Source organism: Mus caroli, unplaced genomic scaffold (assembly GCF_978045245.1).
Source record: "Mus caroli unplaced genomic scaffold, Mus_caroli_1 scaffold_8, whole genome shotgun sequence".
Taxonomy (NCBI): domain Eukaryota; kingdom Metazoa; phylum Chordata; class Mammalia; order Rodentia; family Muridae; genus Mus; species Mus caroli.
In genome coordinates, this window is record NW_028227263.1 from 25,595,238 (window position 1) to 25,620,486 (window position 25,249).

The 25,249-nt window shown below is 39.0% G+C and overlaps 1 protein-coding gene across 1 annotated transcript in view; it reads right to left on the reverse strand.

The window, feature by feature from the left end:
* The window catches only part of LOC110298830 (phospholipid-transporting ATPase ABCA3-like), a 108,769-nt gene that overhangs the window by 36,658 nt on the left and 46,862 nt on the right, over positions 1-25,249 (reverse strand). Inside the window, exons 18-23 of the mRNA XM_021168316.2 lie at positions 25,064-25,162; positions 23,859-24,021; positions 22,231-22,528; positions 6,304-6,556; positions 5,966-6,170; positions 1,396-1,618 (exon numbers count right to left, since the gene is read on the reverse strand). Of these exons, the coding sequence (XP_021023975.1) occupies positions 1,396-1,618; positions 5,966-6,170; positions 6,304-6,556; positions 22,231-22,528; positions 23,859-24,021; positions 25,064-25,162 (1,241 nt within the window). The remainder of the gene's footprint in view (positions 1-1,395; positions 1,619-5,965; positions 6,171-6,303; positions 6,557-22,230; positions 22,529-23,858; positions 24,022-25,063; positions 25,163-25,249) is intronic.

The following is a 25,249-nucleotide window of genomic DNA, read 5'->3' on the forward strand; positions in this document are numbered from 1 at the left end:
AGACATAATTCTCTCAGGAAAGGACATAAAACGAATCATAATAAAGAAAGTCCAAAGAATGCAACATGCAGAGACCAAAATCTAAAAGTGAGAAACAAAATGGCAGCAATCTCGGTGATCAGTGTTCAGCTCAGCTTGGCTGGAACTGTGTCAAACAGCTGTGCTGGCTTCATGACTTTCATTGTTTCCAGTGGGTATGGCTGTGCCACGTAACAAGTAGTCATGTTTATTTGGGACTCTTAGGTATTCTACGTAGTTTTTAAAATTGATACAAATTACATATTAGAGGTAATTTGTTACACCAGAAATAGGAAATGGGAAATAAAATAGAGGCTAATTGATAGCAATGTGGTTCCTTTGGAAAAAAGAGAGTGAAGAATAACTTCTACAAATTAGAGAACAATTTCTTTCATCTGGCTTTATTAGTACCCCTTGAAAATTACATAATAAATGTTAAACTAGTCTCACGGTAAGACAAAACTTGATGGCAGGGAGTCTGTTAGAAGCCTCCTCCTTCTGGTCTCTGCAGCACACATTGCTGAATAACTTAAAACAATGTTGACAGTGTGCTTTAGTGAAGGAGTGGCAACAGTCCTCAGTTTCAAGTGTTCCTGTTTTTATCTGTCACTGCTCCAGTCAGTTCTTGAATGCCATGATCTTAGGAGGAAGCCCAAGAAAACAAGGCATTTTCTCCCATTTTTTATTGGTTATATTACTTATTGACATTTCAAATGTTATCCTCCTTCCCAGTTTCTCCTCCACAAACCACCCATCCCTTCCCTCCCCCCTGCCTCTATGAGAGTGCTCACCCACCCACCCACCCACTCACTCCTGCCTCAGCACCCTAATATTCCCCTACCCTGGGAGCCTCTACAGGGCTAAGGGCCCCCTCCCAGTGATGTCCAACAAGGTCATCCTCTGCTACATATCCAGCTGGAGCTATGTGTCCCCCACCTCATGTATACTCTTTGGTTGGTGGTTTAGTCCCTGGGAGCTCTGGGGGTGTGTGTGGTTGATATTGTTGTTCTTCCTATGGGGTTGCAAACCCCTTCAGCTCCTTCAGTCCTTGTCCTAACTTCTCCTTGGGATCCCCATGCTCAGTTTGATGTTTGGCTGCATGCATCCACATCTGTATTGGTCAGCTCTGGCAAAGCCTCTCAGGAAATAGCTTCACCAGGCTCCTGTCATCAGGTGCTTCTTGGTAGAAAACAAGGTCTTAAGAGAATGGTTGGTTTAGTGATATTAGTGTCTCAGTGTGTTCTTCATTGCACTCAATATAATGTTGCAATATTAAAGGCACTCAATAAAGTTTGTTAAGTAATGTTTTCCCCTAAAAGTCATCTTTCTTTATTTACAGGAAGTGCCTGAAAGGAAGAAACTTTGTAAATCCCTTACCTGGTATGATTTGTACCACAGCATCCACAATTATACTGATAAACCCTAAACAGTGGTTGAAGACAAAGATCTTGATGTAGGCATTGGTGCTGTTGTTGTACCAGAAGCTTAGCAGGTAGATGAAGGGGATAATAGACCAGCCAAACAACATGAGGATGAACATTGTGTCCAGGAAGTGGTATTTCTCCAACAATATATCCACATCAGTGTATAGGAACACTATCTGAGCGGGGAATGGAAATACAAAGCAAATGGCGTGTATTAGCTACTTTCTATGTTGCTGTGTTTCATGTCACTGGCGTCTTGCAGAAACTTTTGGTAGAGGTGCCTTGTCTCCTGGCTGATGAGGAGGCAAGGGACTCCTGGAAATGAGGGCTGAGGTGATAATGTTAACCATTTGCCCTAAATGACCCATTTCTGCTAACTAGACCCCACTGCCTAAAGATTCCTTAGCCCCCAAATAGCTATACTAACAAATGAACTGTGCATCTTTGTGTGGTGGTTCAGGTTCTGTCCACACAGTATGCAATACCTATTCTGAAAGCCAGAAAATTTAGTGAAGGAAAGAAAAGGTTCCTTTTGGTGGAACTGACTCTTCACCAGCCAAATCATTCTGTTGATGTGCGACTTCCTGACCATCAACCGTTGCCACTGCACTTGCCTTCCTGCTCTCATCTTGACTTAGAAAATTTTCATTCCATTCTCCATGGAATCAAATTATCAAATTGTACTCCCAATTTCTTTTACTCCCAATTCCAAGTACACCCACTCTCAATCTCCGTGTTTTTACAAATCAGTTCACTTTATGGAAGAATTTCCTTTTTTTCTAAGGGATCTACCATTCACCATTATTAAATTAGTGCTGCGCTTGTGTTGGTTAAGTTAACTATGTTTGTTTAAATTTTCTTATCATTATCAGGTTCTACAAATAAACCAATGTTAAGTTGCTTCAAAGGTCAATTTAGGATAATTTTCACCAGTCTTTTGTAGATGTTGGTTTATAATTGATAGCACTTCCTGCCCCCCTCCCCGCCCCCAGCATTGATGGATTTTGTAAATAAGGCAATTCACCTTGGAGTTTTTCCCCTTTTAAAAAAGTTTCTATTACAGATCCCAATAGAGAATTAGAAGGAATGCCAACAGATCAAATGGGCAAAACCTGGGAGAAAGATGTAAAACTAGAAAACTCCAAGAGCATAAGGAATGAAGGTTTTGTTTGCTTGTTTGTTTGTTTAAATCCTCAAATCTCAGAATTAGTAAGACTATTTATATTTTCTAATTTAGCATTTGGGGTTTTGCTAGATTTTTAAATATTTTAATTTCTATGAATATGGTAGGTTATTTAAATAACTTTAAGTAACTACTTCCTAGTCAACTAAAGGGTGAAAAAATAATCTGAGATCTAAATCTTTAAAAATGTCTTTGTGAAATAGTCTTGATGAAGAATTGGTGAGAAAATAGAGAATCTGAGCGATAGTTTTTCAATGTACTTGCTGGGGAGAGAAGAAAAGGGAGACTGAGGATCACAGCGGCCGTAACACAGTCTTTATAAGCAAAATTTCTGACTGGATGAGGGAGACTGCCCTACATGTTATCAGCTACCAGAGGAATGGCTTAAGACTCTGAAGGACAAAACATCACAAAGACTCTGTGATAATTCCATTTTACTGTGTGGCTCAATAGAGAATTAGGAGGAATGCCAACAGATCAAATGGCCAACACGTGGGAGGAAAGATGTAAAAATAGAAACATATACCCACTCAAAGTGATCCAGATAAAAATTTTTTCCACAACAAGCTTGCATACACACCACACTTGTATTTGACATAGCTACTGAGACAATAAACATGGTTAAAAGAAAAGGGAGGAGTGCACATGGCTACTATAATGCATGATACTTTGTTAGATATTTCAGAAATGGCTAGATGAGAGGAGTTAGAATGGACCCAACACAAACGACTGATAAAGGAGCGACAGGTGTGCTGACCACACTTAGTTGACATTGCACACTCTATTCACTTTCCAGAATAACAAGCTTTCCCCCTGAGCAGGCACAGCTATGACGTGCCAATTTACACAGATAATAATAAAGATAGAGAGCATCTGCTGACGGACAAAGGGTTTCAAAAATAATTTACGTCTCAAAAAAAAAAAAAAACAACTAGAATTTTTATACCTGAAGAACAGACATGTGAACCTGAGCTAGTGAGGAGACACAGCATAAAACAAGGTTCATAAGATAGAGGAGCTGCCAACAGATACAAGTGAAAACTGACTGAATGTCCAGTGGTAATCTCTTATAAAAAGTAAGTGTGAGAAATTAAGGTGCTTGATCATAGTAGAGCAACACACTGGTGTGTAAGCTTCTGAGGCCTTGGAGCTATAAGAGAAATTGAATGGCAATAGCTCACATGATATAGTTAATCACATATGCATATTCATCTTCAGGACAGATGGGAAAATAAGGGCTAATACTGACTAGAGAACAAATTAAAATGGGAGGAACATAGAACAGTATGATAATATTAACCCAGCTATATAGATACTTATTGACTCTAGTTGTAAGGCTAAGGTTGTCAGTCTGAAAAATAGATTAATGCCAAGATTATACTATTTATGAACGACATTCTAAATATGACAGCTAAAGTCTCATCAGGCACACCTGTGCAGTTCCCAGCCCATAGGCTTGGTCCTGGTCTAGTCTGATCAGCTGAACCATAACCTGTCCATACACATCTAACCTCCATGCCTTGCTCAGGTCGCACATCCCATAATCAGTCTATCAAGTTCCCATAACCCTCACCTACCCACATCCTATCCAATATTCATACCTAGTCCAGGTTGGACATCTCGCCCAGCTGCTCAGTCAGTTCAGTCTGTCATTCTCAACCATCAGGCCTGGCTATGCTCACAAATTTCCTGCACCAGTCTCATCTGGTGAGTCACCAGGACCCCAGACTACTTGTGCCATATTCCATGTCTAGGCCTAGCTCAGCCAGTCAATAATTCTCTGAAGCCTCACACACCTAATCTGTGCCCGACCCTCAGGTCTCCCCTTGGCTTTTCAACCCATATGTCAGACCAGATTGAGGAAGCTTAGACTCTCACATCAGACATACAACCAAACAAAGGTCTCACTGCAAAAACACAAATAATATGAAAGGGCTCTCCCCATCCCACCCCCAAATCTACCAATCCAATAAATATGGTCTTTAGTGATAATTACCTAGATGAACTCCAGGACACAGAACTTAAAGACAATCATAAACTTCAAAGATTCAAGGAATTTAAAGAAGACAAGACTAAACATCCCAATAATCTTAAAGAGAAGAACAATAAACACATGATTGATACCTAAGAAAACACAATATATGACTACATGAAATGATGAGAACTATCCAGGGTTTGAAAACTGAATTCAGTAAAGAGATGAGAATATAGAGAGAAGCTGAAATGAAAAGAATTGAAAACCACAATAATCCAAATACAAAACTCAGGGGAAAGCCTTGCAAGTAGAATGAACATAGTGAGGGCAGGGGAGGAATATCATGCCTAGGAGATAAAGAATCAAATTAGACCATACATGCTAAGAATATAAAAAATTAGGTGGACACCCAAAAGGAATATACAGGAACTGGGGGGAGCATGAAAATACCAAACCTTCAATAAATGGAGCAGAATCCCATCTCAACTGCATAGACCAGATCTTCCACAAGTTCATAGGAAAAAACTTCCCCAAATTAAGGAAGGAGACACCCATAGGGATACAAGAAACATACATAACACCAAATAGACAGGATACCAAATATCCATGGAACATTATAGTTCAATCACTACACAGAGAAATGGATTTTTTCTTTTAAGCTTTGACTATGGAAGCTCACGTATCCTTTAAAGGAAACATAAATGTGGCTGTGGAGAGAGCACCAGGTAATGAAAAGCAGGAGAAAGTAACAAGTGTAAACAGACCAATGTTTCTCCTGGTCTTGCTTATTGAAGACTGCATTCAAAATCTATTTGGTATCTATTCTATTACCTGTGGTCTTCAATGCAAAAAGATTATACCTACACAAGTACATACACACACCGATACACAGACACACATAAACACAAAAAATGAATGGCCCATAACATAATTTAAAAATTTCTAGAGAAAGGATTCAAAAGCTGAGTACAAGTCTTTTGTTTGTTTGTTTGCATTACAGATGGGGAAATGGTGGGGGGTTATCGGCAAAAGGAAAGGAGCTGTAGTGTTTGTTAGTATACCACTGATCTGTTGTAACACATCCTTATCTACAGAATGAAGGTTTGAAGGCAGTATTGCTGGCCAAGTACGTCAGAAATGAGCTTTCCTAGCATTTTAGTTAATATATATATATATATATATATATATATATATATATGAAGGATTTTTTTTTTTTACTTTGAGAAATATTCCACAATAGATTTTCTAACTTGATTAGTCAAACCATTTTTATCTGGAAAGATGTAGACTTTAGTAAATGTCAGACAAGTAGAAAATGTTCATGATGTATGACAGGCAGCCTTTAAGACAATACAAGTAACTCACCAGCAGCAGGACACAGGCCACGAAGTGGATGATGAGGTCCCACAGCAAAGCAGAGAGCCAAAAATTCAAGGTATAGACACCGCTCACAAACTGTATGTGCTTTGCTTTACTGACTCTCTCGGTCACTGTCATGAGGCAAAAGCCACTGGTGAAAATACTCATCCCAAAGAGCAAGTTAAAGACTATCTGGATTCCTGATATGCTTCTATAAAAGAATGAATAAAGGTCACACAAGGGTGTAAAGACAAGACTAACTGCTAACAGCAGCATTTTGTTACAGCTAGAGTGAGGCAGGAAGAGAGGATCAATTTAAAGTATCCCATTTAACAAAAACGCACCTTTCATCAGATTTGTCTTTGGTGACACGTTGAGGCTGAGGGTTGTTGGAGACCGTAATGGTGGCATCGGGGCCAGAGAGATGTTTATAAATAATGTTGTCTAATATCGATAAAGATAACGGTGATGCATGGTATGCCTCATTGTTAAACCAAAAGATAAGTGTCTTTTCTTCTGTGCTAACATCAAGGGAAAAGGCCACGATGCATGAGTAAATGCAGTCTTTACTTGTCAGCAAGTAGTTCTTCATATCACCTGGAACGAGGACACGAGAGTGGTCATGTTGTCAGCTGCAATGAAGAGCACTGACCACAGGCTCTAAAGAGAAACAGCATAATAGTTTGACTTGTCTGATGTATTTTCACTCTCACATGCTTCAAAGAAGTCTCAATGTATCTTGGCTATTCACCTTAAGAACTCTATCACTCAGCCATACAGATTTTATAATTTCTAGCTCAGTTTCTCTAAAAGAAAAAAAAATACAGGCTAGTGATAGTAACACTCTCAGATTTCTTCCTTACTTTCAAAACCTTCTATTTCTACACAAAAATGTTTGTAAGAACTCCTACTTCCCGCTTTTACAAATACACTCGAAGAAAAGCAAACCAGTGCTCATAGAATATGAAGACTAAATAAAAGCATAAAATAAATCTACATGAAAAAACAGAGAGTTACTTGGAATTGTGGGTATTTAAGAGGAGAAAAATTGGAGTTAAGTTCAACAATCTCTACTATTCTTCCTGTCCTACCTGTGTAGAAAGATAAAGCAGCACAGATTAGAATGGTAACAATTGTAACAAATGGTTAAACAGAAAGCTATAAACTTGTAAAACTTAAAGAAATTCTATGAATCCAAAGAGCCACAAATTAAGAATTACAAATCTGCCCAAATAGACCCAAAATAAAAAAGAAAGTTCCTACAAATTAGCTTTATATTTATATCAGACTTGTAAAACTATTGCCCTAGGCTCCCCCAAAACTAATAATAAGTTCTAGATTCTTAATTTATAGAAAACAAAGGAGCCAGGTGTGGTGACCCACACCTTTAATCCCAGCACTTGGGAGGCAGCGGCAGGCGGATTTCTGAGTTCGAGGCCAGCCTGGTCTTCAGAATGAGTTCCAGGACAGCAGGGCTACAGAGAGACCCTGTCTGGAAAAACCAAAAGAAAAAAAAAAGAAAGAAGAAAGAAAGAAAGAAAGAAAGAAAGAAAGAAAGAAAGAAAGGAAGGAAGGAAGGAAGGAAGGAAGGAAGGAAGGAAGGAAGGAAGAAAGAAAGAAAGAAAGAAAGAAAGAAAGAAAGAAAGAAAGAAAGAAAGAAAGAAAGAAAGAAAGAAAGAAAGATAAAACAAAGGGGAGAAGGAAAAGGAGGAAGAGGGGAAGGAGGAGAAGGAGGAGAAGGAGGGAGAATCATTAGCCAGAATTATCTGAACTAAAGAGAAAGACAAAAATACTAAACTTAGAAATGAAAAGGAGATATTTCAACAGATACAAATAAATTCAGAAAATCTAATGGACTTAGCTTAAAAGTTCACATTCTATTCACAATTTTGAAAAAATAAAGGACTTTTCAGACACATTAAAACCTGCTAAAATTAAATCAAGATGAAATAAACACTTTAAACATATTTATAACCAACAATGAGATTGAAATGGTAATAAAACTCTATGTAAAAAAAAAAAATCAAACCCATATCGATTTACTGCAGAACTCTATCAGACCTCTAGAGAGCTACTACCAACACTACTCAAACTATTCCATTAAATCGAAAAGGAAATAATGCTTGCAAACTGTCTTTATGAATCCACTGTTACCTTGACAAGAAAACGAAATAAAGACACAAGGAAAAGAAATAAAATTATAGGTCAAGCTCTCTGGGAAACGTAGTTGGAAAGATTCTCAACAAAATAATGCCAAACTGGATTCAAGACTGCATCTGTAAGATCATTCATCATAATCAAGTTATCTTGGTCTATACATACATAATCAAATTCATCACAGACAGGACTACAGAAATCATGATTGTATCAATAGATGCAGAAAAGGAATTTTACAAAATCCAACATAATTTCATGAATCATTGGAAGTGGGTGAAGGAAGCATACTGAAAATAATGAGGGGTATATGTAACAACATGTAGCCAATATATGTAACAACATGTAGCCAATAGAGGGCTAGACAGAGAAAACCTCAAAGAATTACCATAAAGGTCAAGAGCAAAAAATGCTGCCTACTTTCTCCATTTCTAGTCAGTACAGAGCTTTAAGTTTTATCTCCACTGTGGTGTCACAATGCTCCACTGTGGTTTCACTGTGCTCTACTGTGGTGTCACAGTGCTCCACTCTTGTGTCACAGGCTCTACTGTGGTGTCAGAGTGCTCCACTGTGGTGTCACAGTGCTCTACTGTGGTGTCACTGTGCTCACTGTGGAGTCACAGTGCTGCACTGTGGTGTCACAGTGCTCCACCGAACAAAAGAAATAAAAATTGGAAAAAAATCAAAGTATCCCTATTTGAGTAAGGAATGATTTTATATATTTGAGGTTGTAAAAAGTCTACCAAATATTTATGAGCTAATAAATGCTTCAAAGTGGTAAAATGGAAAATATATATCATTAGTCTTGCTATATGTCAATGACAAACAAACAACAACAACAAATCCGTGAAAAGATATCATAGACTCATTTACAATAGTCATGTAAACAAATACATAGGAATAAACCTAACCAAGACAATAAAGGATCTCAACAATTCCAACTCTAAGAAAGTGAAATAAAGAAGACATTAGAAAATGGGAAGATCCGAAGATCTCCCATATTCACAGATCAGAAGAATTAATATTGTGACATGGACAATCTACCAAAAGCAATCTACAGTCTCAATACAAAGTCCAGGGTCAATCTTCACAGATATGGCAAAAATAGTCTTACACTTTCTATGGAAACACAAAAGACCAAGGATAGCCAAAGCAATCCTAAACAAAAAGAATATTGTGTTAAGGATCACCACACCTGATTTCAAATTATACTACAGAACCATAGTAGTAAAAACAGCATAGTACTGAAGAAAGTAAGATACATAAATCAATTGAATGGAATAGAAGCCCCAGATAATAGTTCTCACACTATGCTCATATGGGTTTTGACAAAAAAGCTAAAAGTATATACTAACGAAAAAGCAGCACCTTTGGCCAATGGCATGGGAATCCTGGGTGTCAGCATACAGGAAAAGCAAATGATATGCTTAGCCTTCATCTTGCACAAAATTTAATTCTAAATGAACCAAGGACCTCATAAGATCCAATTCTCCAAAACTGCTAGAGAATAAAGTAACAGGTGCCTTGAACATACAGACAGAGGTAGAGGCTTTCTACACTGGACTCCAGGAGCACAGGAGATAAGACTATTGATCCAAAAGTAGGAATGCATGAAACTAAAGGGCTCAAGGAAACTAAAACAAGATCACTCAGAGTGGAAGAAAAACTGTGTCAACTGTATATTTGACAGAGGATCAGTGTCTTGGACACACACAGATTTTTCCTAGCTAAATCCAGCAGGGCGCTCTTTCTCTCTCTCTCTCTCTCTCTCTCTCTCTCTCTCTCTCTCTCTCTCTCTCTCTCTCCCTCTCCCCCTTCCCCTCCCTCTTTCTCTCTCTCCCTCTTTCCTTCTCTTCCTTCCTCCCCCTCTCCCCATCCCCCCTCTCCCCCCTCTCCCGTTCCCTGCAAGTAGACATGAACATGAAAAAGAGATTTGCATGGCAAAACGTAGCAGAGTGGGACAGTCCAGAGATTCGGAAGGATGGGTAAGATATCAGAGTCATCAGTCTGCATTGTTATTACATGTGTGAACTTGCCAAAGAACAAACCTAAATAAAAATTGAATTTAAAATTTAAAATGGTGATTAAAAATAGCAGCAAACTGTGATCAATCTTCTTATGCTCAAGTCTCAATGCAAAACATAAGAAACATTAAAAGATAATGTATCTCCCCCATAACTACCAATGCCAAGATAATGGATCCAAATGATCTAGAGAGATCTAGATTAATCAACTAACCACCAACAAAGTTAAAAATAATGAATCTAAATATATTCCAAGTAATAAGAGAGAACATGAAGAAATAGCTAACTAAAATAAGGATGCCAACAGAAATATGAAATAGAATTAGAAACACTGAAGAAAAAATGAAATGAAATTCTGGAAATAAAACATTTAATAAATAAAACACAAAGCTAATAAAACACAGTAACAACAGAATAGGGCACAGTAAGGACAGACTGTGAGGGAGTCAGGGGGAGGGTAAAAGAACAAATACATTCAGTTAAAGACATTGGTAAATTTTTAATGTAGGAACAAAATATGTGTGATCACTGGGAGACCATGAAAAGACCAAATCTACAAACTGTAGACACAGAAAAAGAAGAATTTCATGCCTAAGGAATAGAAAACATTTTCAATACACTATAGCAGAAAATTTGCTAAATCAAGAGAAGTAGAAATTCCTTCAAATAAATTAGTCATATATGGACCACCAAATAGACAAGACTGAAAAAGAAACTCCATGGGTGATAGTTAAAACACTAAATATACATAAAGCTTATTGAAAGTTGCAAGACAGAGTCATTTGAGAGTACCTAGTCCCAGATTACTCTATCTTGTGTCACATTAAGAGAGAGAGAGAGAGAGAGAGAGAGAGAGAGAGAGAGAGAGAGAGAGAACAGGGCAAACAGACATACTGCCAACAGTAGCTAGGCAAAACCTCCAAGTATTTTTGCTAATATCAAGGACAAGACCAGGGTGTTAATGTTCTAGGGGTACTGGTTAGTTCATATTGTTGTTCCACCTATGGGGTTGCAGACCCCTTCAGCTCCTTGGGTGCTTTCTCTAGCTTCTCCATTGGGGGCCCTGTGTTCCATCTTATAGATGACTGTGAGTGAGCATCCACTTCTGTATTTGCCGGGCACTGGCATAGCCTCATACGAGACAGCTATAACAGGGTCCCTTCAGCAAAATCTTTCTGGCATATGCAATAATGTCTGGGTTTGGTGGCTGATTATGGGATGGATCCCTGGGTGGGGTAGTCTCTGGATAGTCCATCCTTTCTTCTTAGCTCCAAACTTTGTCTCTGTAACTCCTTTCATGGGTATTTTGTTCCCTATTCTAAGGAGGAATGAAGTATCCACCCATTGGTCTTCCCTCTTCTTGATTTTCTTGTGTTTTGCAAATTGTATCTTGGGTGTTCTATGTTTCTGGGCTAATATCCACTTATCAGGGAGTGCATATATAATGACTTCTTTTGTAATTGGGTTACCTCACTCAGGATGATATCCTCCAGATACATCCATTTATCCAAGAATTTCATAAATTCATTGTTTTTAATAGCTGCATAGTACTCCATTGTGTAAATGTACCACGTTTTCTGTATCCATTCTTCTGTTGGGGGACATCTGGGTTCTTTCCAACTTCTGGCTATTATTTTTTTTTTCGGGTTTGTTTTCTTTTTTTTATCACATTTTTTTTTAATTAGGTAATTTCCTCAATTACATTTCCAATGCTATCCAAAAAGTCCCCAATACACTGCCCCCCCAGCCCCCCACCCACGCAACCCCACCCCTTGGCCCTGGCATTCCCCTGTACTGGGGCATATAAAGTTGGCAAGTCCAATGGGCCTCTCTTTCCAGTGATGGCCAGCCCGGCTTCTGGCTATTATAAATAAGGCTGCTATGAACATAGTGGAGCATGTGTTCTTATAACCAATTGGAACTTCTGGTTAAAATATAAAAGTCTCTAGTATTTTCCTTCCTCGGGGCTAAAGGGAGCTGGGTGAGACTGCCATTGCTGGCACCAGGCAAGGAGAAATGAGCGGCACTCTCATTAGGCAGAAGCTGTTCTTGGAGCATAGCCAGGATCTCAAGCCTCAGCTAATCATGGGGCCTGAATCAACAGCAGGTGAGCGGCTGCACGTCCTAGAGCCTAGCCGGAGCAAGCATGCATTTTTAAAATTACATGCGACAGAAAACTGCTAGAGCTGATCAGTATTTAGCAAAGTGGGAAAATACAAAATTAGCATTGAACAAAAAGAAGCAAAATCGTAATCTTCCTAAACGCCAATTATAAACACACCGAGAAAGAGAACTGGGAAATAATCCCCTCCCAACTGCCTACAGAATAGTGTGTCATTAATTTGACCAAGGAAATGAAAGACCTATACAAGGAGAACTAAAATACTCAACAAAAAACATTATTGGATAGAAACATGCCTGCCTTGCTATTTCCTTGCTGCTGTGAAAAAGAGCCTGAGAAAAGTAATTTAAGGGGGAATGGGTTTATTCCGGCTCAGGGTTCGAGGGCAGTCCACCTTAAGAGGAGGGCAAAGTGGACACAGCGGTGACATCACAACAAGCAGGAGAGTGAGGAGTGCTACTAGACCACCCACCTCCTTTTACTGGTGTTAGAGAAGCAGCATAGCTACATGTAGGAGAAATAAACTAAACCCTTATTTTCACCCTGCATAAAAATTAACCCTAAACTTAGCATAAGACTTAAAATGCTAAAACAAGAAAAAGCAGGAGAAAAATACTTCAAGGTATGGATATAGGTCATGACTTCCTGGCTAGGATTGCAGTTACTCAGAATATAGAGGCAATCAGTGCTTGTCAGGCGGGATCTTATAGAACTAGTAGACTTCTGAGCTGCAAAGGGGGTGTTGACTGAGTGGAGACAACAGATGGGAGAATATCTCTACAGAAGGGGAGAACAGCTCTGCCAACTATTCATCTGGCAAATAAATAATAACGAGATTACACAAAGAATAAAAGCAAAAGTCAAACCCCAAGCCAACAAACAAATCAGCATTAGCACACTCCTTTATTGGCTCTAACAAAGTGTGTGCATGCAGGTGTGTGCTGTTGTGGGTTTCTGCATAGAAGATCATGTCTGAGTGGAGTCGGTTTTACTTCTCTATCCTCCAACTGGGTGTCTTTCTATTTCTTGCCTAAATTTCTTGGTAGTATATGCAGCTTTGTATGAATAGAAGTAGGAAGACCTGCCATCTCTGTCTTATTCCTAATGTGAGGAGGGGCTTCCAGTCTTTCTCATTATGGAAGATGTTTAACTCCAAGAATGAAGTGTAATTCTGCTAAATGTACCTCTGAGTTGTTTGCTGGTGTTTTGTTAGGAATTTTTGTGCCAGTACTCATCAGGGACATAAATCCATAGTTTTATTTTCTTATAACATCTTTGTCTAGCTTGAGTATTGAAGAAATCCTAGCCTCATAGGATTTGTTTGGAATTATCCCCTCATTTTCAAATATTTTGAGAATGGTTGGTACTCGGCGATATTTTTTTAAAGATTTATTTATTTATTTATTTATTATGTATACCATGTTCTGCTTTCTTGGACATAAGAGGGCATCAGATCTCATTATAAATGGTTATGAGCAACCATGTAGTTTCTGGGAATTGAACTCAGGACTTCTGGAAGAGCAGCCAGTGCTCTTATCCTCTGAGTCATCTCTCCAGCCCTTGAATTGCTTTTTATTTCTTTTTCTTTTTTTTTATTAGATATTTTCTTTATTTACGTTTCAAATGTTATCCCCTTTCCTAGTTTCCCCTCCAAAACTCCCCTATCCCCTCTTCCCTCCCCCTGCTCCCCAGCCCATCCACCCCCATTCCTGGCCCTGGCATTCCCCTATACTGGGGCATAGAACCTTTACAGGACCTAGGGCCTCTCCTCCCATTGATGACTAACTAGGCCATTAAATTGCTTTTTAATGTGCAGGTATTTGTTGCAGGCTTAATATTCTTATCAGTCACAGATCTACTAAGCCTTTATATTTTTTAATGGTGAATTACTACAATCATGCTTATTTCATTAGAATATCTTACTTTGCTATACAGGTTAGTATAAACCTTCTTTGTAATCTTTATTTCTATGAAATGAGGACTAATGACCTTTCCTTAACTTGGATCTGGGTTTATAGCCTTTTCCTGTCCTGTTTCTCTTTGCTCGGGCTCTATTTCTCTTTCTTCCCTTTAATAGCAGAGGATCATTGTATTTATCTGGTTACTTAAAATGTAAGGTTAGGAGGAAATGTTTTTAAATGTAAGGCTACGTTTATCAATTGCTTTTCTCTCTCAGTTAAATTTTTTCTTTTAGCATTTTCACTATATCTGATAAATTTTGATGTATTATTTTTTTCTTATTTGGATCTTTTATTTCCTTTACAATTCTTTGCCCCAACAATCCCTTAAGAGTATGTTATTTATACTATATACATGAATTTCATGATTTTTTTTTTTGCTGTTACTGATTTTCAGTTTTGTTCTATCAAAATCTTAAAGGATATTTCTGCCGTTTCAATTTTTAGATTGTATTAAGACTTATTTTGGCGTCTTAGTTGTATGGAACTTGCCTAGCTATACATGGTCTTAGGAGATGCTGCAGTAGTTAGAAGGGCATGACATACTTTCAAGACACTGAAAACTGAGGGAAATTTCTCTGTCTCATTGTGTCAACATCACTGACTTTGGAATTTCGGGCTCCTGGTTACCATCAGAGCCTAGAACTGATCCTGTGCCATAGGACTCCATACCCAAATAGCACCAGGAGAGAGCTAGCCTCCCAGGAGTGCAGACAAGCCTGTGAGTACAAGTAAGACCACCACTCCATACCTAAATTCCTCCCAGAGAGAACTGGTCTCCCAGTACTCCTGACACACAGGCTTGCAGGAGGGACAAGTCACAGTCAGAGACACCAAGACCTGCTAATACCAGAGATAACCATATTGCAAAAGGTAGGGAAAAGAGCATAAGCAACAAAGACCAAGGCTACTTGGCATGACCAGAACCCAGTTCTCCTACTACAGCAAGCCCTGGTTGATCCAACACACCAGAAAAGCAAGACTCTGGTTATAAATCATATCTCATGATGATGATAGAGGACTTTAAGAAGGACATAAATAACTCCCTTAAAGAAATAAAAGAGAACTCAGGTAAACAGAAGACCTTAAAAAAGAAACACAAAAATCCCTTAAAGAATTACAGGAAAACACAACCAAACAGATGAAGGAACTGAACAAAACCATCCAGGATCTAAAAAATGAAAAGAAACTATAAAGAAATCACAAAGGGAGACACCCCTAGAGTTAAAAAAAAAAAAAAAAAAACTAGGAAAGAGATCAGGAGTCACAGATGTAAGCATCACCAACAGAATATAAGAGACAGAAGAGAAAATCTGAGGTGCAGAAGATAAAGAAAACATTGACACAACAGTCAAAGAAAATGCAAAAATGCAAAAAAGCTCCTAACCCAAAACATCCAGGAAATCCAGGACACAATAAGAAGACCAAACCTAAGGATAATAGATATAGAAGAGAGTGAAGATTCCCAACTTAACAGGCCAGTAAATATCTTCAACAAAATTATAGAAGAAAACTTCCCTAATCTAAAGAAAGAGATGCCCATGAACATACAAGAAGCCTACAGAACTTCAAATAGTTTGGACCAAAAAAAGAAATCCCTCCTGTCCGGTAATAGTCAAAACACCAAATGCACAAAACAAAGAAAGAATATTAAAAATAGTAAGGGAAAAATGTCAAGTCACATATAAAGGAAGACCTATCAGAATTACACCAGACTTCTCACCAGAGATTATAAAAGTGAGAAGATCCTGAGCAGATGTCATACAAATCCTAAGAGAACACAAATACCAGTCCAGACTACTGTACCCAGCAAAACTCTCAATTACCATAGATGGAGAAACCAAGATATTACATGACAAAAACAAATTTATACAATATCTTTCCACAAATCCATCCCTACAAAGGATAATACATGGAAAACACCAACACAAGAGGGAAACTATACCCTAGAAAAACAAGAAAGTAATCTTTCAACAAACCCAAAAGAAGATAGTCACACAAACATAAAAATAACATTAAAAACAACAGGAAGCAACAATCACTATTCCTTAATATCTCTTAACATCAATGGACTCAATTCCCCAATAAAAAGACATAGTCTAACAGACTGGATATGTAAATAGGACCCAGCATTTTGCTGCATACAGGAAACACACCTCAGTGTCAAAGACAAACACTATCTCAGAGTAAAGGCCTTGAAAACAATTTTCCAAGCAAATGGTCCCAAGAAACAAGCTGGAGTAGCCATTCTAATATTGGATTAAATCGACTTTCAACCTAAAGTTATCAAAAAAGATAAGGAAAGTCACTTCATATTCATCAAGGGAAAAATCTACCAAGAAGAACTTTAAATTCTGAACATCTATGCTCCAAACGCAAGGGTACCCACATTCTTTTTGTTGTTGTTGTTTGTTTGTTTGTTTGTTTGTAGACAGGGTTTCTCTGTATAGCCCTAGCTGTCCTGGAACTCACTTTGTATACCAGGCTGGCCTCGAACTCAGAAATCTGACTGCCTCTGCCTCCCGAGTGCTGGGATTAAAGGAGTGTGCCACCACACCTGGCTGGTACCCACATTCATAAGAGAAACTTTACTAAAGCTCAAAGCACACATACTGCTTTGCACATATTGCACTGCACGCAATAATAGTGGGAGTCTTCAACACACCACTCTCATCAATGGAAACAGAAATTAAACAGAGATACAGTGAAACTAACCAAAGTTATGGACCAAATGGATTTGATGTATCTATAGAATATTTTACCCTGATTAAAAAAAAAAATACCTTCTTTTCAGCACCTCATGTTACCTTCTCCAAAACTGACCATATAATAAGTCACAAAACAGAGCTTAACAGATATAAGAAGATTGAAATTATTCCATGTCTCCTATCAGATCATTATGGATTAAGGCTGGTCTTCAATAGCAACAAAATGACAGAAAGCCCACACACACATGGAAGCTGAACAGCACTCTACTCAATGATAACTAGGTCAAGGAAGAAATACAGAAAGAAATGAAAGATTTTTTAGAATTTAATGAAAATGAAGGCACAACATACCCAAACTTATGGGATACAATGAAAACAGTCCTAAGAGGAAAACTCATAGCTCTGGGTGCCTCCGAAAAGAAACAGGAGAGGGCATACACTAGCAGATTAACAGCACATCTGGAAGCGCTAGGACAAAAAGAAGCAAATACACCCAAAAGGAGTAGACACTAGGAAACAATCAAATCCAGGGCTGAAATCAACTAAGTAGAAACAAAAAGAACTACACGAAGAATCAACCAAACCAGAAGCTGGTTCTTTGAGAAAATTAACAAGATAGATAAACCCTTAGCTAGACTAACCAGAGGGCATAGAGACAGTATCCAAATTAACAAAATTAGAAATGAAAAGGGAGATATAGCAAAAGAAACTGAGGAAATTTTAAAAATCATCAGATCCTACTACAAAAGCCTATACTCAGCACAACTGGAAAATCTGAATGAAATGGACAATTTTCTAAACAGATACCACATACCAAAATTAAATCAGGATCAGATAAACCATCTAAACAGTCCCATAACCCTGAAAGAAATAGAAGCAGTCATTAAAATTCTCCCAACCCAAAAAGCTCAGGACCAGATGGGTTTAGTGCAGAATACTATCAGAACTTCAAAGAAGACCTAACACCAAAACTCTTCAAACTATTCCACAAAATAGATACAAAGGAACACTACCCAACTTGTTCTACGAAGCCACAATTATGCTTATACCAAAACCTCACAAAGACTCCACAAAGAAAGAGAACTTCAGACCAATTTCCCTTATGAATATTGATGCAAAAATACTCAATAAAATTCTTGAAAACCAAATCCAAGGATACATCAAAATGATCATTCACCATGATCAAGTAGGCTTCATCCCAGGGATGCAGGGATGGTTCAATATACAGAAATACATTAATGTAATCCACTACATAAACAAACTCAAAGAGGAAAACCACATGATCATTTTATTAGTTGTTGAAAAAGCATATGATAATGTTCGACATCCTTGCATGTTAAAAGTCCTGGAAAGATTAGGAATTCAAGGCCCATACCTAAGCATAGTAAATGCAATATACAGCAAACCCGTAGCCAACATCAAACTACATGGAGAGAAACTTGAAGCAATCCCACTAAAATCAGAGACTAGACAAGGCTGACCCCTCTCTCCCTATCTATTCAATATAGTACTTGAAGTTCTAGCTAGAGAAATTAGACAACAAAAGAGGTCAAAAGGATACAAATTGGAAAGGAAGAAGCGAAAATATCACTATTAGCAGATGATATGATAGTATACTTAAGTGATCGTAAAAACTCCACCAGAGAATTCCTACAGCTGATAAACAACTTCAGCAAAGTGGTTGGATATAAAATTAACTCAAACAAATCAGTAGCCTTCCTCTATTCAAAGGATAAACAGGCTGAGAAAGAAATTAGGGAAATGACACCCTTCACAATAGCCACAAATAATATAAAGTTATCTTAGTGTGATTCATACCAAACTAGTGAAAGATCTGTATGACAAGAACTTCAAGTCTCGGATGAGAGAAATCAAAGAAGACCTCAGAAGATGGAAAGATCTCCTATGCTCATGGATTGGCAGGATTAATATAGTAAAAATGGCCATCTTGCTGAAAGCAATCTACAGATTCAATGCAATCCCCATCAAAATTCCAACCCAATTGTTCATAGATTTAGAAAGAGCAATTCTCAAATTCATTTGGAATAACAAAACACTCAGGATAGGGAAAATTATTCTCAACAATAAAAGAACTTCTGGAGGAATCACTATCCCTGACCTCAAGCTGTACTACAGAGCAATTGTGTTAAAAAGTGCATAGTATTGGTACAGTGACAGGCAGATAGATCAATGGAATAGAACTGAAGACTCAGAAATGAACCCACACAGCTATGGTCACTTGATCTTTGACAAAAGAGCAAAAGCCATCCAGTGGGGGGGGGGGGGAACAGCATTTTCAACAAATAGTGTTGGTTCAAACTGGTGGTCAACATGTAGAACAATGCAAATTGATCCATTCTTATTTCCCTGTAGAAATCTCAAGTCGAAGTGGATCAAAGATCTCCACATAAAACCAGATACACTGAATCTAATAGAAGAAAAAGTGGGGGGAAAGTCTGGAACACATGGGCACAGGAGAAAAGTTTCTGAACAGGACACCAATGGCTTATGCTCTAAGATCAAGAATTGAAAAATGGGATCTCATAAAATTGAAAAGCTTCTGTAAGGCAAAGGACACTGTTAATAGGATAAAACGGCAACCAATAGATTGGGAAAAGATCTTTACCAACCCTACATCCGAATGAGGGCTAATATCCAATATACACAAAGAAATCAAGAAGCTAAGACTCCAGAGAACCAAATAAACCTATTTAAAAATGGGGAACAGAGCTAAACAGAGAATTCTTAACTGAGGAAACCAAAAGGGCTGTGAAGCTCCTAAAGAAATGTTCCTCAAAAAAAAAACCAAAATAAATAAATAAATAAATAAATAAATAAATAAATAAATAAATAAGAGAAGGAAGGAAGGAAGGAAGGAAGGAAGGAAGGGAGGGAGGGAGGGAGGGAGGGAGGGAGGGAGGGAGGGAGAGAGAGAGAGAGAGAGAGAGAGAGAGAGAGAGAAAGAAAGAAAGAAAGAGAGAAAGAAAGAAAGAAAGAAAGAAAGAAAGAAAGAAAGAAAGAAAGAAAGAAAGAAAGAAAGAAAGAAAAAGAAAGAAAGAAAGAAGTGCTCAACATCCTTAGTCATCAGGGAAATTCAAATCAAAACAACCCTGAGATCCACCTCTCACCAATCAGAATGGCTAAGATCAAAAGCTCAGGTGACATCAGATGCTGGCGAGAATGTGGAGAAAGAGGAACACTCCTCCATTGCTAGTGTGATTGCAAGCTGGTACAAGCCCTCTGGAAATCAGTCTGATGATTCCTCAGAAAATTGGACATAGTACTGCCTGAGGACCCAGCTATACCATTCCTATACCCAGAAGATGCTCCAAATATAACAAGGACACATGCTCTACTATGTTCATATCAGCCATATTTATAATATCCAGAAGCTATAAACAACTCAGATATCCCTCAACAGAGGAATGGATACAGAAAAATGTGATACATTAACACAATGGAATACTACTCAGCTATTAAAAAAATGACTTCATGAAATTCGCAGGCAAATGGATGGAACTTGAAAATATCCTGAGTGAGGTAATTCAGTCACAAAAGAACACACACGGTATGTACTCACTGATAAGTGGATATTAGCCCAAAAGTTCAGAATACCCAAGATTCAATTCACAGATCATATGAAGCCTAAGAAGAAGGAAGCCCAAAGTGTGGATGTTTCAGTGCTTCTTAGAAGAGTAAACAAAATACTCACTGGAGGAAATATAGAGACAAAATGTGGAGCAGAGACTGAAGGAAAGGCCATCCAGAGACTGCCCCACCTGGGGATCCATCCCATATGCAGCCACCAAACCAGGAAGCAATTGAAGTGTACTTGCTGATGGAAGGCTGATGTTATTGTCTCCTGAGAAGCCTGCCAGAGCCTGACAAATACAGAGGTGGATGCTCAGATGCTCACAGCCAACTATTGAATTGTGTGAGGGAGTTCCTGCTGGTAGAGTTGGAGAAAGGACTGAAGGAGCTGAGGAGATTTGCAGCCCCATGGAGAGAGCAACAATGTCAACCAATAGGCCAGACCCCCTGGAGCTCTCAGGGACTGGATCACCAACCAAAGAATACACATGGAGTGGCCCATGGTGCTGGCCACATACATGGCAAAGGATGGACTTGTTGGACATCAGTGGGAGGAGAGGCCCTCAGGCCTGAGGATGTTTGATGTCCCAGTATAGGGGAATGCCAGGGCAGAAGGACAGAAGTGGGTGGGTGGGGGAGCACCCTCATTGAGGCAGGGTGAGGGGGGATGAGATAGGGGATTTTCAAAGAGGAGACCTGGAAAGGGGAAAACATTTGAAACGTAAATAAAGAAAATATCCAATCCTTCCCCATATAATATATAATATATATCTTGAATAATGCTCCTTGTGTACTTGAACAAAAATATAACTTATATTGTACTTGGCTGGGCACTTTCATGTGGGTGTGGTAGGCTCATGTGATCTACAGTGTTGGTTAAATACACCACTTAGTGTTGAAATGTCATCCACTGATAGGTTCATTGTTGAAAATAAAGTTTTAAAATCTCCCACTATTACTGTGGAGTGATTTATTTTCTCCCTCATTCTATGTTTAGTTTACATATTCAGGAACTTGGATCTCTTGATGAAACACAGTTGCTCTCTTACTTTTGTGGATTGCATCTATGCAGGGAAATACTCTCCAGCATTAGAAGATCACATGGCTTGAAGTCTTCCTTAGATATCCCCTTTTTCTAGTTTCCTGATATGCACCTGCTTCTAAATGTTTTTATTTCCCTAAACATCTCATCATTGCTCCTCATTATGATGATCCTCCTCCCTTCAGAGTACTCCCATCGCCAATAATAATAATGGTCTTAAAGGATGGTTCTTTTCTCGAACTGGCTGGCTTTGTAAAACTGATTACAAAATAAAAGAAAGTGGGGAAGAAAGAGAGAGGGGAGGGGAGGGGAGGGGAGGGGAGGGGAGGGGAGGGGAGGGGAGGGGAGGGGAGGGGAGGGGAGGGGAGGGGAGGGGAGGGGAGGGGAGGGGAGGGGAGGAGAGGAGAGGAGAGGAGAGGAGAGGAGAGGAGAGGAGAGGAGAGGAGAGGAGAGGAGAGGAGAGGAGAGGAGAGGAGAGGAGAGGAGAGGAGAGGAGAGGAGAGGAGAGGAGAGGAGAGGAGAGGAGAGGAGAGGAGAGGAGAGGAGAGGAGAGGAGAGGAGAGGAGAGGAGAGGAACAAAGAGCTGAACTTTCCAGCTAAGACCTTCCTTTCAAATTGGTATAAACGGGTCTTCATCTGTAGGTACTATTTCTCTGTTTGGAAGAGACTTACCTTGTACTTCATGAATTTTTTGTTTTTTAGCCTTCAACATGATCTCAAGATTTTTGGTGAGAATCTGGGTCAAATTGGGATCCCCAGAAACTGAGAAAGGGACAATGGTCTCGCCATACTGTTCCAAGTCCATCACCCTGGCAGGCTCTGTAGGAGCTGAGAAACTTATTCCTTTTATCAGAAGATACATGAGGCCCAGAAGTGCCAGCAACTGCAGCAGCAGCAGTTTCCAGTAGCGCCAAGAGAACATTACCCTTTTGATGAACATGGCTCTGAACTGCTGGATGTAAAGAGACCACTGCAAGAGGAGAGAAAGATAATGTTACAGCGGTCACACACCTTGATGGAAGTGGCCAGCACAAACGTCTTCAGCTGTGATGACAGAAGTGCAGAAGGAAGAGCCCAGCTGGCAGACCAGCTACATTGTGTTCTACGAGGGCATTAACGCTTGGCACCTAACTTCAGTATTATGAAAGTCCCCGAAGGGGAATTTTCATTGACATGTTCATTATGCCTCTTTGCTGAACACCACATCCATTCTCTTACATTAAATGTCATCCTTCAACATTACCATTCACATCAAATTTCCTCGGCCAGCTCTCAATGATCTACAGGGTTACTGAATGTCAGGGAACAGAAGAATCTAGTTTAAAACTGCAATGTGCCCAGTATATTTTCACTTGACCTATTTGGAAGTGTACATGAATACATAATTTTGTCTATTTTTTTCAAACTTTGGGGGGGGCAGTTTACACTCAAGGAAGAAACTGGGAGGACAGAGTATGGAGAGGAGGTGGCAAGGTGGGGCACCTCCCACCTGACACAGGGTGCACTTGAATATGTTCAGCCCCCTGAAACAGCCTCACCAAACAGTCTTAGGTCAGCCTGACCAACGACAACCATCCAATAAATGACAGTGGAAAATCACAACTTCAACTCAAAATTCTAGACGCTCATATACAATACTTTCTTGCATCATAAGAATCTCTGCTGCACAAAAGTGCAAAAGTTTGTACGGAAGATAAATCAGGAGAACACCACCACAAATGTTAGACCATGAGGTAGCAGCCCCAGGATGATGAAGGGATTCTGGGACCCAGCCACATCCGGATTGAAATGCCCTTTGTGCATGTGAGTAGTGACTGTAATCATTTGAACCAGCTCTCTTCTTCAGCTCAGAATGAACTGACAGTTCTGAAAACCCCGTGATGAAGACCAAGTGTGAAAGTGAAATCTGGGCTGGCAAGATGACTTTGTGGATCAGCATGCACGTGGCAAAACCGGATGACCTGAACTGGATCTCCAGAACACCCATGGTGGGTAGAAAGAGAGAATTTACTCTTCATGGTTGTTCTCTGATCTCCATATGTAGATATACATATGTATGTACGTGTGCCACATAATAGGAAAGTAAATGGAATCAAGTAATTAAAATAGACCTTTTTTTTTTACCTTCACTATTTCACAACCAAGTTAGAAAATTAAGGGAATTTCCTTACAAATGTTTCCCTGTGTGAATGGGCTTGCTCTAAGAACCTTGAAACTCTTCTGAATTAAGTTCAAAAACTTAAGTATCTTCTTTTACTCTCTCCAAATATGGTAGCATTATATTCTTGGGAAATGCTCACCCCGGTATTGAATGAAGAATCCAAGTGTCTTCTTGAGTAACCTGGTCGCTCAAATTTTCTGGGCACATTCATGTTCTGGTTGTCTTCATTTGAGCTTTGGCTCACTTTGGAAGCTGATGGAGCAATCTCAGTGTTCAATTTCAAATCTTCCAGATTACTGACCCTACACACACACACATACACACACACACATACACACACACACACATACAGAGAGAGAGAGAGAGAGAGAGAGAGAGAGAGTTGATTGTATATATATATATATATATATATATATATATATATGTGTGTGTGTGTGTGTGTGTGTTAAAAAATAACTTATAAGATTCAATATTAGCTCCCTAACTCCTGCTCTCCAAATTTTCCATGCATACAGACATTTTGATGGATTTCATGTGAAATCCTATTACTAATGATGGGAAACGCACTTTGGGTGTGGATGTGAGGAAACTGAATCTCAATCATCAAGACATTGCCCAGTATGCTGGAGGCCTGGGGGTTTGATTCCCAGCACCTCAAAATTTCTGGTGCTGTAGATTGAATGCAAGGCTTTGTGTATGTAAGAAAAGCACATGGACACCAGCCCTGAGCCCCAGCCTCAAGGCCAAGATAAACTAAACATGAATAAAGTTCCAAGACAATGCATCTCTTATTTTTAGGATAAAATGGTTATTAAATATCTTACATCTTACAAAATTATAGTGGTAATTGCAATTTTATTTTTATAGTACTTCTAATTCTATAGAAGTCTAACATGTTTTTCTAAATTTTCTACACTAAATAAATATACAGATTACTTTACAAAGCAGATGAATACATGGCTGATTTGACCTCCTTGGTTCATGATTCTATTGAGAAGTGTGCACGTGAGAATATAAAGTAGAAATGCAATCACAGAAAAGAAACCACAGAATAAGAAGATGTAATGGGATTCTGGGGCAATGTGGTGTTTTAGAAGCTGCCTCCATGTGGCATGATGGGTAAGAAGGGTTGTGAGAACAAAAACTAGTCCAAAGACTGGATGCTGGAAATCAGAGCACACATGAGGTCGCCTGACTTGGTTGAGGGTCCCAGGCTTTCATGGCGAATGCTCAAGGTTGGTGCCTCTCCTGTATCTTGAGATGAATGAGAATTGCTTTCAAAGTGAAGTGTAGCTCTGGGGAGTTGGAAGGGTTTCTCGACCTTATTTGTGTATTGTTACTCACTTGAAGAAAACCTCATCCATGGTAGTCATGGAGACACCAAAGCCAGAGATTCCCAGCACTTCTTGTTTTTTTTCTAGGTCTGTGAAAAGCTCTGCAAACCTGAAAGATAAGGGAGATAGTATCTGCACAAGCATACATGTGTTTATCTGTTCTTGGCTAATTTCCCTGAGCAGTGCAATTCATGTG